The sequence below is a fragment of the Nicotiana attenuata genome, chromosome 1 (genome assembly GCF_001879085.1).
Source record: "Nicotiana attenuata strain UT chromosome 1, NIATTr2, whole genome shotgun sequence".
NCBI lineage: Eukaryota > Viridiplantae > Streptophyta > Magnoliopsida > Solanales > Solanaceae > Nicotiana > Nicotiana attenuata.
This window is the reverse complement of record NC_031989.1, coordinates 593,725-610,870: the sequence shown is the minus strand read 5'-3', so window position 1 is coordinate 610,870 and position 17,146 is coordinate 593,725. Positions and strand designations below refer to the sequence as shown.

Genomic DNA, 17,146 nt, shown 5'->3' with positions numbered 1-17,146 from the left:
GTCAGAAAATCTGATCCAAAGGAAGTAGTTGTCCTTTGACGTTTACTACGTCTTGGATTAACCTCATTAGGTGTACTTTTCTTTGCTTCTTCCTGAGGTCGCTTAGATATTTTACTAGACAACTCACATTCCTTTTTATACGGATAAATATTCTCAAATAATTCAGTATTATCTGATTCGATTACCATATTAATATGAATATCGGAATTTTCTGATTTATGAATCAGAAAATGATATGCCTTACTATTTGTTGCATATCTTATGAAAACGGAATCAACATTTTTCGATCCGATTTTTATCCTTTTGGGTTTAAAAACTTGCACTTTACCCAAATACCCCCCACACTTGGAAGTATTTCAAGTTAGGTTTTCTTCCTTTCCATTTTTTCATATGGAATGGATTGTGTCTTGTTATAGGGAACGCGAATGAGTATTCGGTTAGCTGTAAGCATAGCTTCCCCCCCCCCCCCCCACAAGTTTTGGGTAAATCAGAACTTATCAACTAGGCATTCATCGTCTCCTTTGACGTTTTATTCTTTCTTTCCACAATTTCATTAGATTGCGGTGACTAAGGGGCGATCGTTTGGTGAATAATTTTATATTCCAAACATATTTCTTCAAAAGGAGATTCATATTCGACGCCCCTATTACATTGTTGAGCCAACCATATGAACTCTTGTTTGTGTCACGACAGAGCCAGAATTAATAAATTGTGAAGTTTTTAATCTTCAAACCAATCTGATACATTCAGAATTAATAAATGGTGAAGTTTTTAATCTTCAAACCAAGTAACATCTTATACAACTAGATTTAATAAACGGTAAAAATTTTAATCTTCAAACCGAATAATATGTGACACGATCAAATTTAATAAACGGTTAAGTTTTTAATCTTCAAACTGAATAATGAATTGGAGTATAAAATCACTAAGATTTTTAATCTCCAAAACGAGTAGAAAGTCATAGTCTATACTTTACTCCATCAAATGAGTAGAAAGTCACAAAGACTTTAATCTCAATGAATGAATAGAAAATCATGCGGATTTTAATCTCGAAACAGGAGTTGAAAATCAAAAAGATTTTAGTCTGTTTGGATTCAAAACGTACTATAGGATGAAAACAAATTCACCAAACAATCTCTGTCGAGATAAACCACGACGCCATTTGTTAACATCCACAACGGTTGATCACATCCCTTGGCTCATTCTCTGTTTCGTTGATTCCAATCTCCATACGTAAATATGATCAAGAATTCCAATCATTTTAACATAAGGCTGCTATCATCATCATTACACTTATTAAGATGGAAGTTATGCCTTAAACTGTAAACGTATGATAAAAAGGCATAATTCATTTTGCCTTAGCATATTCATGGAACACAGTGTCTCTCTTAATATTCACTTTCAATTTTCGCTGCAACTCCGCCTCACATTGGATTCAAACTTACCTACCTTATTTCGTACACTACAGTGCAACGAATTGACCACAATAACCAATAGTCACACCGTTTTATACTTAGTAGAACAATATACGGCTTCGAATATTGCTCGTTCCTCTATTAACAATCATACAATCATATTTGTTCCAACAAAAAGATTGTCATGATACGGATGAAGCAAGCGAAACAGGCCACCATGAGCACATCTACATTTCTTAATAACGGTTCCGCCGAAATATTATGAATCTTGCCAAGTTAACCAAAAATTAGTAAGTGTAAATTAACTTGGAAACAAATGAGAAATGATCAAATAAAAAAAAATAAGGAAATAGATTTTCCTTCCGAGACATGGCCACCGTTTCTGATGCACAAAAAATAAAATCTCATTACCATCTTTGCCACCAAACTAATGGTCAGAGACTCTGGCTCTTGAAATAGATTGTAGCGTGTATTTTCTTTCTCATTACTCTTGGCAAAATAATGTTGATCAATTTTTGTTTTCTTTTCAGGAACTCCAATAAGTTTCTAACAGTTTCACCATGTTATCACAACAATGAACACACATATTATAAAATTCAACCTGCACCAGAAAACCCATATAGTAGAATTGACAAAAAGAGAACAGAAAGCAGAAAAGAATTAACTTCCTCATTCCTTATTTGCATAGTAGCCAGTCTCTAATCTCTATCATAATCTTAAGCAAGATTAAGAGCACGTTTCATCTTTCCTCTTATCAGCCGTCTCAACACAAAAGAGATGAACACAAGAAAATAAATTTTAAATTCCTTAAGATTGTTGGTATTACTGTGTTAAAAATCAGAAAATTAGAGAAGCAGAGAAACATTAGTTTAATAAATAAAACAGAAAAAATAATTCCGAGCCCACAAGTTGCTTGTGTGTCCTTAAGGAATTTAATCCCCTCACTGTTGCCCAAGGTTTTGGATTAATTCCTCCCAGGATAGAAAAGAATAACTATTCTGCAATACTGGCAATCGAAATTACAGAATTTCAGCGAACTCAACAGAAGGAGCAAATCACACTTGACACTTATATTTATTTGAAAATAATGCAACAATATAAAAAAGAGGGGAGAAATTTTCAGATTTTTCATCTCTTAAAAATGAGGCAAGCCTCTAAATTTATAAACAAAGGAAGGGTGAGATGGAGAGGTGCAATCCAAAAGGTGCCTCTTCCATTTCCCATTCACACCCTTTAAAGGAAAAACGCAACAAGATTTGCCGTCTATCCCAGGCTCCCAAGAGTGAATGTTAAGGAGATAGCCATCATATAACCATGGACTACCGAACAACACCTTGTTCATACTATCCATGTCCTTAAAACAAACTGAAAGAAGTTTGTGTCAAGTTCCTTGACTTTGAAACCAGGAGGATTTCCCCACACCACAGCCATTGTATTTTTTATTCCAACGAGATTAACCTTTTTATCCGAGATTACCTTACCCAAGAGACTCACTTCACAATTTCTCATACTCACAATTATGTCTGGGTATCAATCTCCACAGCCTCCTCTTCTTCCTCAGTCAGAATGAATTTCGGAAGCCGCTCGACTAGTTCTTCTTCCATTCTTCACGTTAGAATGATACAACAGTATTGCTTTGCAATAGTTTAGTAGAAGAAACAGAAAAAGTTGATGGATGTTTAACAGAATATGGATTAAAGTAGCAGTTATGTGATGAAGATATGTCAGTTATTAGGAAAATATGGATAGATGAAAGGATTACTTTAACTAGGGAAAGAAACCACCTCTCACGTAGAGAGAAACTAACTCTCAGCAAAAGCAAGAGACCCTTTGGCATTTTGACTAAGTGAGATTGATAGTACTTGAGTTTTTCAAGTACTGTTTTTATGGAATGAGATTGTGACAAAACCAGACCTTGAGAAGTCTTATGGATCTTAATACCTAGAATTAAATCGAAAACTCTCAAGTCTTTCATATCAAACTTGCTAGTTAGCATACGTTTGGTCGCATTTATATTGGCAATATCATTACTCATTATAAGCATATCATCCACATATAAGCAAACAATGACTATGTGATTTGCAACATTTTTAATGTACACACATTTATTAAATTCATTTATCTTAAAACCATTTGACAACATTGTTTGGTCAAATTTCGCATGTCATTGTTTGGGTGCTTGTTTTAGTCCATAAAATGACTTAACAAGTCAACATACCTTCTTTCTTTACCTGGAACTACAAACCCTTTAGATTGTTCCATGTAAATTTCTTCCTCTAAATCTCCATTTAAGAAGGCCGTTTTAACGTCCATTTGATGAATTTCAAGACCATATATCGCAACTAATACTACTAACGTTCGTATGGACGTATGTAACTGGAGAGTATGTATCAAAAATAGTCAAGACCTTCGCGTTGTCTATACCCTTTGACCATAAGTCTTGTCTTATATTTGTCAATAGTACCATCATCTTTCATTTTCCTCTTAAAAATCCATTTAGAACCCAATGGTTTATTGCCTGGAGGAAGATCAACCAGTTCCCATGCATGGTTGTTCAGTATGGATTCTATTTTACTATTGACTGCCTCTTTCCAAAATAATGATTCCGAAGAAGACATAGCTTCTTTAAATTTTCGAGGCTCATAAGAAAGTCACAAAATTTGGTCCAAATGAAGTAGATGTTCTTTGACGTTTACTACGTCTTAGATCCTCCTGATTATACGTACTTTCTTTTGTCTCTTCCCGAGGTCGTTTAGATCATTTACCAATCGACTCACATTCCTTTTTATACGGATATATATTTTCAAAGAACTCAACATTGTCTGATTCTATAATCGTATTTTATTTATGCACCAGAAAACGATATGCTTTACTATTGGTCGCATATCCTATCATAACACAATCAACGATTTCGGTCCTATCTTTAACCTTTTGGGTTCCCCCACACTTTAAAAATAATTCAACTTGGGCTTCCTTCCTTTTCATTTTTCATATGGAATGGATTGCGTTTTTCTATGGGGTACTCGATATAATATCCAATTAGCCGTAAGAATAGATTCTCCCAATAAGTTCTGTGGCAAGCCGGCAAGCCAGAACTTATCAACAAAGCATTCATCATTTCCTTTAATGATCGATTCTTTCTTTCCGCAATCCCACTGGACTGGGGCGTGTAAGGGGCCATTGTTTGATGAATAATTCCATATTCTAAACATATCTCCTCAAAAGGAGATTTGTATTCACCACCCATATCACTTCTATTTATTTTGATTTTCTTGTTAAGTTGCGTTAACTTCATTTTTGTATTGCTTGAATGCATCTGTTGCTTCATCTTTACAATTAAGTAAGTAAACATAGCAATCTCGAGTACTGTCGTCAATAAAAGTTATGAAATACTTCTTTCCACAACGAGATGGTATTGACTTCATGTTGCAAATATTGTATGAATTAAGTCTAAAAGATTTGAATTTCTTTCAACTGACTTATAAGGATGTTTAACATACTTAGATTCCACACATATTTGATATTTTGATTTGTCGCATTTAAACTTAGGCAATACTTCCAAATTAATCATTTTCGCAAGGTTTTATAATTGACATGTCCCAAATGTATATGCCATAAATCATTTGACTCAAGTAAGTAAGAAGAAGCTGAAATTTTATTATTGTCAACAACCATTACATTCAGCTTAAAAAGGCCCCCAGTAAGGTAACATTTTCCTAAGTACATCTCGTTCTTGCTTATTACAACTTTGTCTGAAACAAAAATATACTTAAACCCGTTTTTGACGAGAAGTGAAATAGAAATTAAGTTCTTCTGTATTTCAGGAACATGACGAACGTTGTTTAGAGTCACCACTTTGCCAGAGGTCATCTTTAGGAATATCTTTCCATAACCTTTAATTTTCGTCGTTGTAGAATCCCCATAAAAATAGTCTCGTCAGTTCCAACGGGAGCATATGAAGCAAATGCTTCTCTAACAGCACAAACATGGCGGGTGGCACCAGAATCAATCCACCTCTCCTTAGGATCTCCTACTAAGATGCATTCAGATAACATAGCGCACAAGTCATCAATATCATCATTTGTTTGAACCATATTTTCTTGACCCATTTTCTTCTCTTTCTTTGGAGCACGGCATTCTACAGCTTTGTGTCCAACCTTTCCACAGTTGTTGCAGTTTTCCTTGAATTTCTTCTTGCTGGGTAGTTGTCTGGTCTAGAAGACTTCTTCCGTTCCTTCGGATTAGTTGGAGCAGTTTCAACAATATTTGCTCCCACAATTGTTGAGTTCCCACGTGTCTTTTTCTGCAGCTTTATTATCCTCTTCGATGCTCAATCGAACGATGAGATCTTCGAGTTTCATCTCCTTGCGCTTGTGTTTCAGGTAGTTCTTAAAATCCCTCCATAAAGGAGGCAACTTCTCAATCATTGCTGCAACTTGAAATGCCTCATTGATGACCAAACCTTCAACAAAAAATTCATAATTAGTAACAGAATTGAAACTCTCAACAAAAGCATTAATTCGGATTATACCTTCAGCAAGGATATCATGAATGATAACTTGCAGCTCTTGAACTCGGGTAATGACATGCTTGCCGTTTACCATCTTATAGTCCAAAAACTTGGCTGCAACGAATTTCCTCAAATCGGCATCCTCGGTTTTATACTTCTTTTCCAACGCCTCCCATAGTTCTTTCGAAGTTTCAACATTACTATAGACACTGTAAAGATCATCCTCCAGTCTGCTAAGAATGTAATTCTAACATAAGAAATCTGAGTGCTTCCATGCCTCAGTCACCATAAAACGTTCATTCTTAGGAGTTGATTCCGGCAAAACTGGAACGTCCTCTTTGATGAACTTCTGTAGACTCAAAGTAGTCAAATAGAAGAACATCTTTTATTGCCACCGTTTGAAGTCAATCCCGAAAAATTTTCCGGGCTTTTCCGCCGGAGTCGGTGGTGGCACAGAACGACTGGAAGAAGCAACATTACTTGTAGAGCCAACCACAGGAGTTCCTGTTTCTGTCATTTCTGTTAATCACAAAACAGAAATAAAATTAATTAACGGTGAAGTATTTAAAATCTTCAAATCGAGAAACTTTAACCAAAACAGATTAAATACAACGGTGAAGATTTTATTTATTCAAACCGAACACAAAAGAAGTAGAAAATCCGAAGATTTTAGTCTCCAAACCGAGAGTAGAAAGCACTAGGATTTAGTCTCCCAGAAACAATACAAGAAGAATACATAAAAATAAATTAAGTTTTTTAAGCTTGTTATAAATCTGTATTCAAAAATATATTCAAAACCAGTAGCAATAGAAAAAAAATCAAAAATATAGAAGAACAGAAAATGAATCCGAGCCTACTGAATTCACAGTATTTTCTTAAGGAACTTAATCCCCTCCTAGTACCCGAGGTTTAAGATTATTTCCTCCCAGGATAGAACATATAACCTCACTGGTGTAGCGGTACTTCAAACCCTAGTGATCGACGAACTCAAAGAACAGTAGTAAATCACACTTACTACTTTCTTTTCTGTTAAAACAATGCAGAAAGAAGAAGGAGAAATCAGAATTTTCGTAAGGAAAATGTGAGGAGAGTTCATGTATTTATAGCCAAATAAACGTTGGTTATACTGAAGAGTTACAACTCTTCAGGTAAGGTTGAAACTCAAAATGGTTGTTTTATAAAACGGCCATTTATGTAAACCGCCAAATTATAACGGGAAAATTAAAACGGAGGAAAATTGAATTACCGTTACAGTAACGGTCTAATTTGGATTTAATTAGTATTTCGTTAATATTAACAAATAAATTTGGTCCAAAAAATTAATCAATCAATCATTTGACCAAATCCAAATGCGAAGCCGAGCCGAGCGCCGCCGCTGCGAGGCTTGCCTTATTCTTAACTCTTTAAGAGCTAGAAGAAGAGCAATTGTATATGTACAAGAAGAATAATTGTATTCAAAAGTCTTTTCCTCCTCCAATATGGGACAATGTCCTTTTGTCAAGGAGGAAAAATTAAATTTTTATTTTTCCCTCCATTTTCCATTCACCCTCTTTTAAGCTCTAAGAGCCTTCAAACCCAACATGATCTACGTACACACTATCATTCCCAAACCCCACTTGTAAGATTCCACTTTGTTGTTGTATACTGTAAGAATTGACGACATCAGAAGACAATACTGAATGTCCCTTTAAGTTAAATCAGAGTATGTTGTGCTCTTTTTACCCAAATGTAATGATAAAAGAACACTTTAATATGCTAATACACTTTCTTTCTATAGAAGTTCCAAATATCTTCCGAGAAATATATACTATACTTCAGGTAAAATTTAAGTCTAGATGAAGTGGAGATGATCTTTTCCAAAGGGGGATTTTGATGAGGAAAATATAGTCCTCATCAAAAGGCCAATGCAGGTGTCATTAATGTAATTAATAATGAAGGGGAAAATTATGTAATTAATAAGAGAAGATGCTTGTGCGGCTACAACGTCCAATGCAGGTGTCATTAATGGACTCAACCTGCTCTCACAATGCAATACAGTTTTTAAAGGGCAGCCACTGGACAAGACATCCCGCGTTCACGTTTCGGGGAAGGGCCGCACACCAAAGGGTATGATGTAGACAGCCTACCCTAACACAAGATTAATGGCTGTTTCTATGGCTCGAACCCGTGACACGGAGACAACTTTACTGTTGCTCCAGAAAAAACTTTTAAACAGATTTTGAGTCAGTGTGCGAGACGTCTAGTAATCTCGGACTTGGTTTTCGAATCGTAAGTCAGAGAGACTCATGTATAAAGATATGATAACCCGAGACATAGAGCTAACTATAAATGTTTACAGGTCTTGGCATGCTAAGGAGAATGATAGGTTCAGCAGTTTCTTCTATAGGCCTTAAAGAGGACTTGCAGAAAATTTTCATCTTTGTCTTGCGTTAGTCTATGAATAAAAAATTTCTCCAGATAACCTTCTGATAAAGAGCAAAAATCCAATGTTTCATAGACAGAGAATAATGCCGAGTTTCATAGATAGAAGAGTGCCGAGTTCAATGTAGCACGGCCTCTCACTTACAAATGGAAAAGAAATATGGTACTGGTTATCGCCTATAACCACATAACCTCATCGGAGATCCTATGACAGTTATATCATAATCATAGTTACTGTTCTATAAACTCCATAACTATTTCACTTTGTTGAATAATTTTATTAAAGATAGATCTGTCCGCAATCACCTTTGAGGTTGTCGTACAGAGCAAGATTGAGGTTGTCGTACAATGTATATTTCATCACCATGACTGTTTTCATGGTAAATGTCCTGATTACGGTGCCAAGTCCATAATGCATGGGTTGAATTTACCATCTGCACATATGAATGGAGAAGAGAAATATGTTTAAGAAAAAATGACAACGGTAAATTGAAACATATTTGTTATCAGAAACAGAATCAGTTGTGTAGCTTAGAAATACAAAGTGACACAGCAGCTATGGCAGGTTATTTACTATTTAACAGTATCTTGGTATAGACTAATAGCTTTCTTTAACTTGATGAAAGAGGCTCGTTTGACATCAAGGTGAATAAATTATACATATAGATGAAACTTGAAGAGGAGAGAATTAAACATGTAGCAGTAAAAGAAAAGTAATACAGCCAAAGCTCTGGTATTACCTCCAGTATCCCGTGGCCAAAGCTGCTCTCTCTATATGCACTCCATTCGGGTTGTCTGTCCCAGCAAAATTTTCCTTTGGCAGGTCCACTGGAAAAGTTCATGTGACATACACCTCCAAATTCTGGAATGTTGTCACTTGGTGAAGGACATCTCCCCGTATCATCTGCATAATCAACGTCAACTTTCTCTATATTGCCACCATCTCCTACTGTTATATAAACAGGGCCGCATGGATCTAATGTATAGTTATATACTCGATTCATTCGCTCATATGCATGCACCTGACATGAATTCACAAATTAAGTTAAAATGAGAAACCTATCTTTTCGTGAAGAAATCCTAATTAAATGTTTTCATGAAATCCTTATAGATAGGTTGTTAACTGTTACTTGAACATATGTTTTTGAATTTCGCTAGAAATATTTCTTATTTCACCAATTATAAATTTTTAACTCTTAATGCTATGATATGATCTGGTAAAAGGACAGAACATAAGCGAAAATAGCTTCTTCTTTCAAGGCCAGGTAAGTCTGGACTGAGATCATTAATTTGCTTATCTACAGCCAGCCATTAGGAGTGTATTTCAGCTTACATGACCAGAGAAAACAATGTCAACGCGATAAGTATAGAGGATTTCTTCCATTTCCTGCCTCATGCACTCAAATTCTTGGTAGTGTGACGAATAGCTATTGTACCAAGGAGAATGCCATGCAGCCACTAACCAAGGAGTCACGCCACGGTCTACTTTCTCCAGATCATCCTGAAGCCAAGCATACTGAGCACCTGATACAAGTTAAACAAAAAAACACATCACATTTGCAGCATGATCTTTCTTTATGCAAGTATATCAGAAGAGAAGAGGCAGTGACTGAAGATACTGAAGTGAAAAACGAAAAATGATTTATTAACTCAAGCAATATAATTACTTACTGGTCTGATTATAGTCAACATAGGCTCCTAGCACGATGAAATGGACTCCTCCAGCTTTAAAAGAGTAGTAAAAGTTACTGTTAGAGCCAGATTCCTTCGAAGGAACAGCAAATCTTGTCAAGTACGACTGGAATGTGAGGCCTGCTACTTGAGGCTCAATCTCATGGTTTCCTTCAATAACCATCATCGGAACTCTTGAGATCAGTGGCTCCATAAACCTGCAACTCCAGTTTATTCAGTTCAAATTTCTCTCTTTGCTTCAATTAGTAATGCACCACAAAGAATCATATTCAGATTAGCTTGTTTCAAATCCAACGACTTCCAACTTTTCACTTTATTTTCCATTTTCTATCTCATAGGAATATATAATAGGCTCTGTAGCAGTTCGTCGTTCCACAATGGTATCAATTTGATGAGCACTCAATAAATAGAGTAACTGGCATCAACTCAAACCTCACACCCGAAACAGACTATTGCATCCCTCATGCTCAACAATTACATTTATATGTATATTGTCTGCCCTAATCATGGTAACAACTCATGATTTGGCCATCAAAATAGGCACCTAAGTTGGCCCTTTAAATGATTCTGCTCACAACACATCTAGATTTAACAAAATGACATTGTTACAATGGAATACCGAATATTTTGTGCAATGTAGAACAACAAATTCAGTTATTATCCTGAGTTCAAATTGCTATAAAGATAAGAAAAGATTCTACTTTCTTCAACTAAATTCTCCATGTAAGATTAGAAACTAAAGAGAGAATAATTCGTTTGCAAGACATATCAGCAGAAGCTGACTATTTGTATCAATATGCCATAGCAAAAGACAATTCTATATAGCATTAATAGCGGCAGTGCAAGACAGGAGGCTCCTCATCAAGAAAGATATAGAGAAAGAAGGGCTGAAAAGTTATAAAAGACAAAAGATATTAGTTAAGTGAGAAGAACATATGACCTTCCCCATCCATCCCATCGAGGTTGATATGATTCTCTGATGGGTGCATCTGGAAACTGACATGAAAAGCATGAAGCTCCTTTACCACCCGTTGTAAGGTATTGATTCGCATAAGTTAAATCTCCAACCATCAGAATCATGGAAGGATCATTCGTTATGAGATGATCAATGGTTGTGGTTGTATTGCTTGTAAGACCCAAGTCGCCAACAACTGCTATTCGTCGTGGATACTTGTTAGGTGCAGGCAATGGGAAAGTCTCAAATTCAAGTTCCTTACTCATTGCTTCTATAGAACTGTCCCCACATTTGTAGTAATACTTTGTCTCAGGTTCAAGACCTACGGAAGGAAAGAAAACTCTCATTTTCCGATCAGAAAAAGACTAATTACAAGTACATTTTTCTCTTTGTGATTTATATGATTCTCCACATTCAGTTTAGTAATTTACCCTATAAGACAAATATGCTAGATGCACCAACACACACAGTTTATCTTATGCTACTCCTATTGATTAAGCAGAGATAACTAGTGGCACGGAGCAAAGCAAAGATATCTGGAAGGAGAGGAGAACTAGCATTCATGGATCACTTTAACTTATGCAATATAGGTACATTTAAGTTATCCTACACTAAAACAGGCTTTTAGTTCAGATGCAATCAGTACCTTATATAGATAGATATATAGCGAACTGGTACATCTATATAAGGTACCACTCAAATTCAGGGGATTAAGTATTCTAGGACCCTGCCACTTAAATTTGCATATAGAAACATGAAACCAGGAGTTCTTTGTGAAGCTCACTTGTTTAATATGTACAATTCTACTCACTCTTCGTTTTGGACTTCTTTTTCCCTTTGATTAGCTTACCCACAGTTAAGATGAATTGATTGTTTTATTAGAGTAAAATACCATCTAACAAACAAAAAATGGTAACAATTGTAGCCCCTCTTATATAAACTGCAAAGCAATTCATGGTTTAATCTACATTTTCAGGAAGGAAATTTTGGTGATTGAATTTTCTAATAAACAAAGGTAATTCAAACTGTTACCTATATCTACTTGACTTTTTAAGGCAAAACCGTGATAACTCGGCAGCTAAAAGATAATTCTTTCAATGGCAGCATAACCAGAAGTATCGAAATATGGTTTAATTTATCATCCAAATCAAGCTAGCACATTAAAAATAGTGAATGTTCGCAAGAACGCATTCTTTTATCAACATGGATCTCAGTAACAAAGGGAACCTATGCAGCAATTTAAAGGTTTCTGCAGATAACATTACCATCAATCTTCACATGATGAATAATGCCAGAGGTGTAGTTCCATAGACCTTCAAATGGATACAACTGACTGTAAATCACTGAAACCCCAGTTTTTTTCAATGTGTATTTCCCACTTGCCTTCCCATACCAAACCTCACTTGCTACTGTTGTTGGATCATGTGGAGTCACATTTAGACCAATCTGAGCTTCCCCTAAAACCAATCACAAGAATCCATAAAAGTACTTTAAAATAACTTGAACAATCAAATAAACAACAACAACAACAACATACCCAGTATAATCCCACATACTGGGGTATGGGGAGGGTAGTGTCTACGCAAACCTTACCCCTACCTTGTGGAGGTAGAGAGGCTGTTTCCAATAGACACTCGGCTCAGGGAAGCATAGGTACCACATTAATAACAAGAAAACAAGACGGGACAACACCGAGAAACTATGTAAAAGCAACATACATAAAAGATAGTAGGGATGATCGAAATGCAAAAAAAACGACAGGTATTCAAAGAAACCTAATACCAACCAAATGCAAGAGTACGTACTAACACTACCGGTATGAATAATCTAGACTACCTAACCTACTATCCTAATCCTCGACCTCCACACCTTCCTATCTAGGGTTATGTCCTCGGTCAGCTGTAGCTGCGCCATGTCATGCCTAATCACCTCACCCCAACTCTTTTTCGGCCTACCTCTACCTCTCCTAAGGCCCTCCAATAGCAACCTCTCACATCTCCTTACCAGGACGTCTGTACTTTTCCTCCTCACATGTCTAAACCATCTAAAACGTGCTTCCTGCATCTTGTTTTCATAGTTTCAACCCTACCTTGTTCCGAATAACTTCATTACTAATCCTATCTAACTTGGTGTGCTCGCACATACATCTCAACATCCTCATCTCTGCTACCTTCATCTTCTGGACGTGGGAGCTCTTGACTGGCCAACACTCAGCCCCATACAACATAGCCGGTCTGACCACCACTCTATAAAACATACCTTTAAGTTTTGATGGTATTTTCTTGTCACACAAAACACCGGAAGCAAGTCTCCATTTTATCCATGCCGCCCCAATACGATGTGTGACATCTTTATCAATCTCCCCATCCCCCTGTATAATAGATCCAATGTACTTAAAACTTCCCCTCCTAGGGATGACTTGTGAATCCAGCCTCACCACCCCTTCCACTCCCTGAGTAGCACAACTAAAGTTACACTCCAAGTATTCTGTCTTGGTTCTGCTCAGCTAGAAACCTTTAGATTCCAGGGTCTGTCTTTACACCTCTAACCTCGCGTTAACACCCTCTCGCGTCTCGTCAATCAAAACAATGTCGTCGCAAATAACATGCACCACGACACCTCCCCTTGGATGTGGCGAGTCAGTACGTCCATCGCCAGAGCAAACAAAAAAGGGTTGAGTGCCGACCCCCCTATGCAACCCCATCATGACCGGGAAATGGTTCGAGACCCCTCCCACTGTCCTCACACAGGTCTTCGCTCCATCATACATGTCTTTAATCACCCTATTGTAGGCCACGGGTACCCCTCTAGCCTCCAAACATCTCCATAAAACCTCCCTCGGGACTTTATCGTAAGCATTTTTTAAGTCGATGAATACCATATGCAAGTCCCTCTTCCTCTCTCTATATTGTTCCATCAATCTCTTAACAAGGTGAATGGCTTCCGTAGTCAAACGTCCCGGCATAAACCCAAACTGGTTCTCGAAAATAGAGACACTTCTCCCCGCCCTTAGCTCCACCACCCTCTCCCACACCTTCATAGTATGACTAAGCAGCTTAATACCCCGATAGTTGTTGCAATTTTGGATATCACCCTTATTCTTGTACAAAGGAACCGTCGTGCTCCATCCCCACTCTCCGGGCATCTTTTTCGTCCTAAAAATGAAATTAAATAACCTAGTGAGCCACTCCAAGCCCGCCCTGCCCACACTCTTCCAAAACTCCACCGGGATTTCATCTGGCCCGGTCGCTCTGCCCCTGCTCATCTTACGCATAGCCCCCACAACCTCCTCAACTCTAATTCGCCTGCAATACCCAAAGTCACAACGACTCTCGAAGGATCCTAAATCACCCAGAACAATGTCTCTGTCCCCTTCCTCGTTCAAGAGCCTATAGAAGTAAGTCTGCCATCTCCAACGCATATGCGGCTCATCCAATAAAACTCTACCTTCTTTGTCCTTGATGCACTTCACTTGGTCCAAGTCACAAGCCTTTCTCTCTCTCACCTTGGTTAGCCTAAACAGCCTCTTATCCCCGCCTTTACCCTCAAGTTCTTCATATAAACGACTAAATGCTGCAGTCTTAGCCGCCGTAACTGCTAACTTCGCCTCCTTCCTAGCCAACTTATACCACCCCCTATTCAACCTCTTTTCCTCCTCGTCAATGCTTTCTACAAGCTTCAGATACGCTGTTTTCTTGGTGTTCACCTTTCCTTGGGCCTCTCCATTCCACCGCCAGTCTCCGTTGCGACCACCATAGTAACCCTTCGAGACCCCTAAAACCTCTCGCAGCTTCCTTAATGCACTGTGTCGTCGTGGTCCACATCAGGCTCGCATCCCCACTACTCCTCCAAGCTCCCATAGTCAACAACTTAATCCCCAACTTGAAATTGGTACTCTTCATGATCTGAGCATCCCTTATAAACCAATTGGAAGTTGCCAAAGCCGAGACACAAAAAAGAAGATAACTGGAATTTTTTTAGTGTAACTTGACCAAATGAAACGAAAAAAGAGCAGCCCAGTGCACAAGGAATTTCGCGTTTACGCAGGGTCCGGGGAAGGGCCGCACTCCAAGGGGTGTGATGTAGGAAACCAAACTAACTAAAAAGGGTACACCATTTCCACAAACTAATACTACAACAACAACTACACCTCAAACCCAGGCAAGTTGGGCCGCTTATATGAATCGTTACTGATCATTTCCAAAAACTAAATTAAATAAAGCAACCATACAACAAATTAATGAATTTAAGTTTTTTTTTGTAGACAAAGAGTTCAAAACGTCTACATGCTCTGTGCAATTTGACATGCTCCAACAAATCACCCAATTTTTTCCACATTAACAATCATGTTTAGTATAAATATTTACCTGTTTACTTTTAAGTAACCAGATAGTATAGGTAAGTTTTACATTATGAGTGCATAAAAAGTCAACTCCACTGAGTAACTTTGACCAGTTAATTCCATCCAAATGAACTGATACTTCCATTAGTGGTACCCCCTTAACACCAATAAAGTCAAAAATGGAAAAAAAATCTCAGCCAATCAATCATATGCGAAAATCACGGTATCTCTATTTGCTATACCAAAAGAAGTGGAAAAAAAAACAAAGGAAAAATGTAACCCTTAAATAGTTATGATTTGAACAAGATTTAAGTCTTTTCAGAATAAAGTAGCTAAGCAAAGAAAATAAAATTAAATAGAGAAGAGGAGTATGATATTACCAGTGACCCAAGAAACCCACATAGAAGTAGGAGAAGATGACAAGGCTAGAGCAATCTGTTCTGGAAAAAATGAAGTCACATTCCTCTTAAGCCTTGGATGTTCCATTGCCAAATCATCACTTCCTTTACGCAATAAAGGATCAAATCTTGTAGTAACTGGCTTAAATGGTCCATCCAATGTTGTGGGTATGGTTTCTGCAACTATTACTACAAGAAACTGAAAGCAGCAAATTGTTATACAAATTTTACCAACTTCCTTAATCATCATCTTTACCTCTCAAACCAACTGCATTATTTTCTTGAAATGTTTAACATCAACTATAATATTCAATTGTTTGTTAAGTCAGCACATTTTAAAAGCCTTTTGTCTTCAGCCAAAAGCTAAACAGCTACTAAAATCTTGGTTTTGGAAAATGTCAGACAATGGTATTTAAAGAATAATTTTGTTCTATATTTCCACTCCAATTCGAAGTCAATATATAGATATAGACTTTAGTCTAAACTCTAAACTGGAAAAATAAAACTAAGAAGGAAAAAACTAAAGAGAATTAACTTAACAGATACTCTAAATATTCTAGATAAGAAAGAAAATAAATACTAATAAGATTCTATATACAAGGAAATATATTAATTATAAGGAAATTAATTTACACCTAATATAGCTCATGCCGATAAAGGATTATGTTGAACTGAAATAAAGTGTTTCCCTAAAATAATTTAATTTTAAGGAGCACAAATTCAAAATGTGAGAAGCTTTTATAACTGCACAAATAGTTTAATTTTAAGAAGCACATCCCATGAACTTCCACCCTCTAAAATGTGATCTGCTTCCCCTCCTTTTTTTATCCCTGAAATTCCTTAATACATTAACTAGTATCATTCTAAAAGATATTTTAGATTTTTTTACATTAACTTTTTAAATATAAAAATAAATTTTAGTTATAATTTTTAAGTTAAAGACAGTTACAACTTCTATTCATGTTTTAGGATTATCCAACATATTATCCAACCTAAACTCAAATTTAACCGCTATTGTTGTTATCTAATTATCTTCGTTCCTCAAGTATCTAAAAGAAAAGAAAGATGCTTGGATATGCCAAAACATGGTTTTTACCTTTGCACGCAAGTAATTTTTACTTACATGTATTAAGTTGCTTATTGAACTAGAAGTTTTAAAATTGCGTGTAATTTTGTCGATTGTTTAGAAAACAACACTTCAGCTTCTGGATACTTTTGCCCGGTTCCATTGTTAATGCTTCGGTGTTTAAGTAGATTCTGGATGAAATAAGTTGCAGTTTATTGGAACATATGGACTTTGTATAACGACCCGACCGGTCGTTTTGAGCTTTTGTACTTTGCTCGCCAGTTTTCGGGCATGACTAGCCTCGTGTGATGTATTATGACTATGTAAATCGTCGGTTTTGGTTTTCA

General features: G+C 36.8%; 1 protein-coding gene across 2 annotated transcripts; it reads right to left on the bottom strand.

Moving 5' to 3' along the window:
- Positions 8,363-16,225, bottom strand: LOC109223583 (purple acid phosphatase 23). Of its 2 annotated transcripts, XM_019388326.1 has the most exons (7): positions 15,716-16,224; positions 12,259-12,450; positions 10,979-11,315; positions 10,018-10,235; positions 9,680-9,870; positions 9,087-9,368; positions 8,363-8,780 (listed from the first exon to the last, which is right to left on the bottom strand). In XM_019388326.1, the coding sequence occupies exons 1-7, from the start codon at positions 15,981-15,983 to the stop codon at positions 8,649-8,651; spliced, it is 1,620 nt and encodes a 539-aa protein (XP_019243871.1). In that variant the 5' UTR covers positions 15,984-16,224; the 3' UTR covers positions 8,363-8,648. The 2 variants fall into 2 exon arrangements, with proteins under 2 accessions (XP_019243871.1, XP_019244467.1); XM_019388922.1 differs by lacking the exon at positions 12,259-12,450 and having other exon boundaries at positions 15,716-16,225.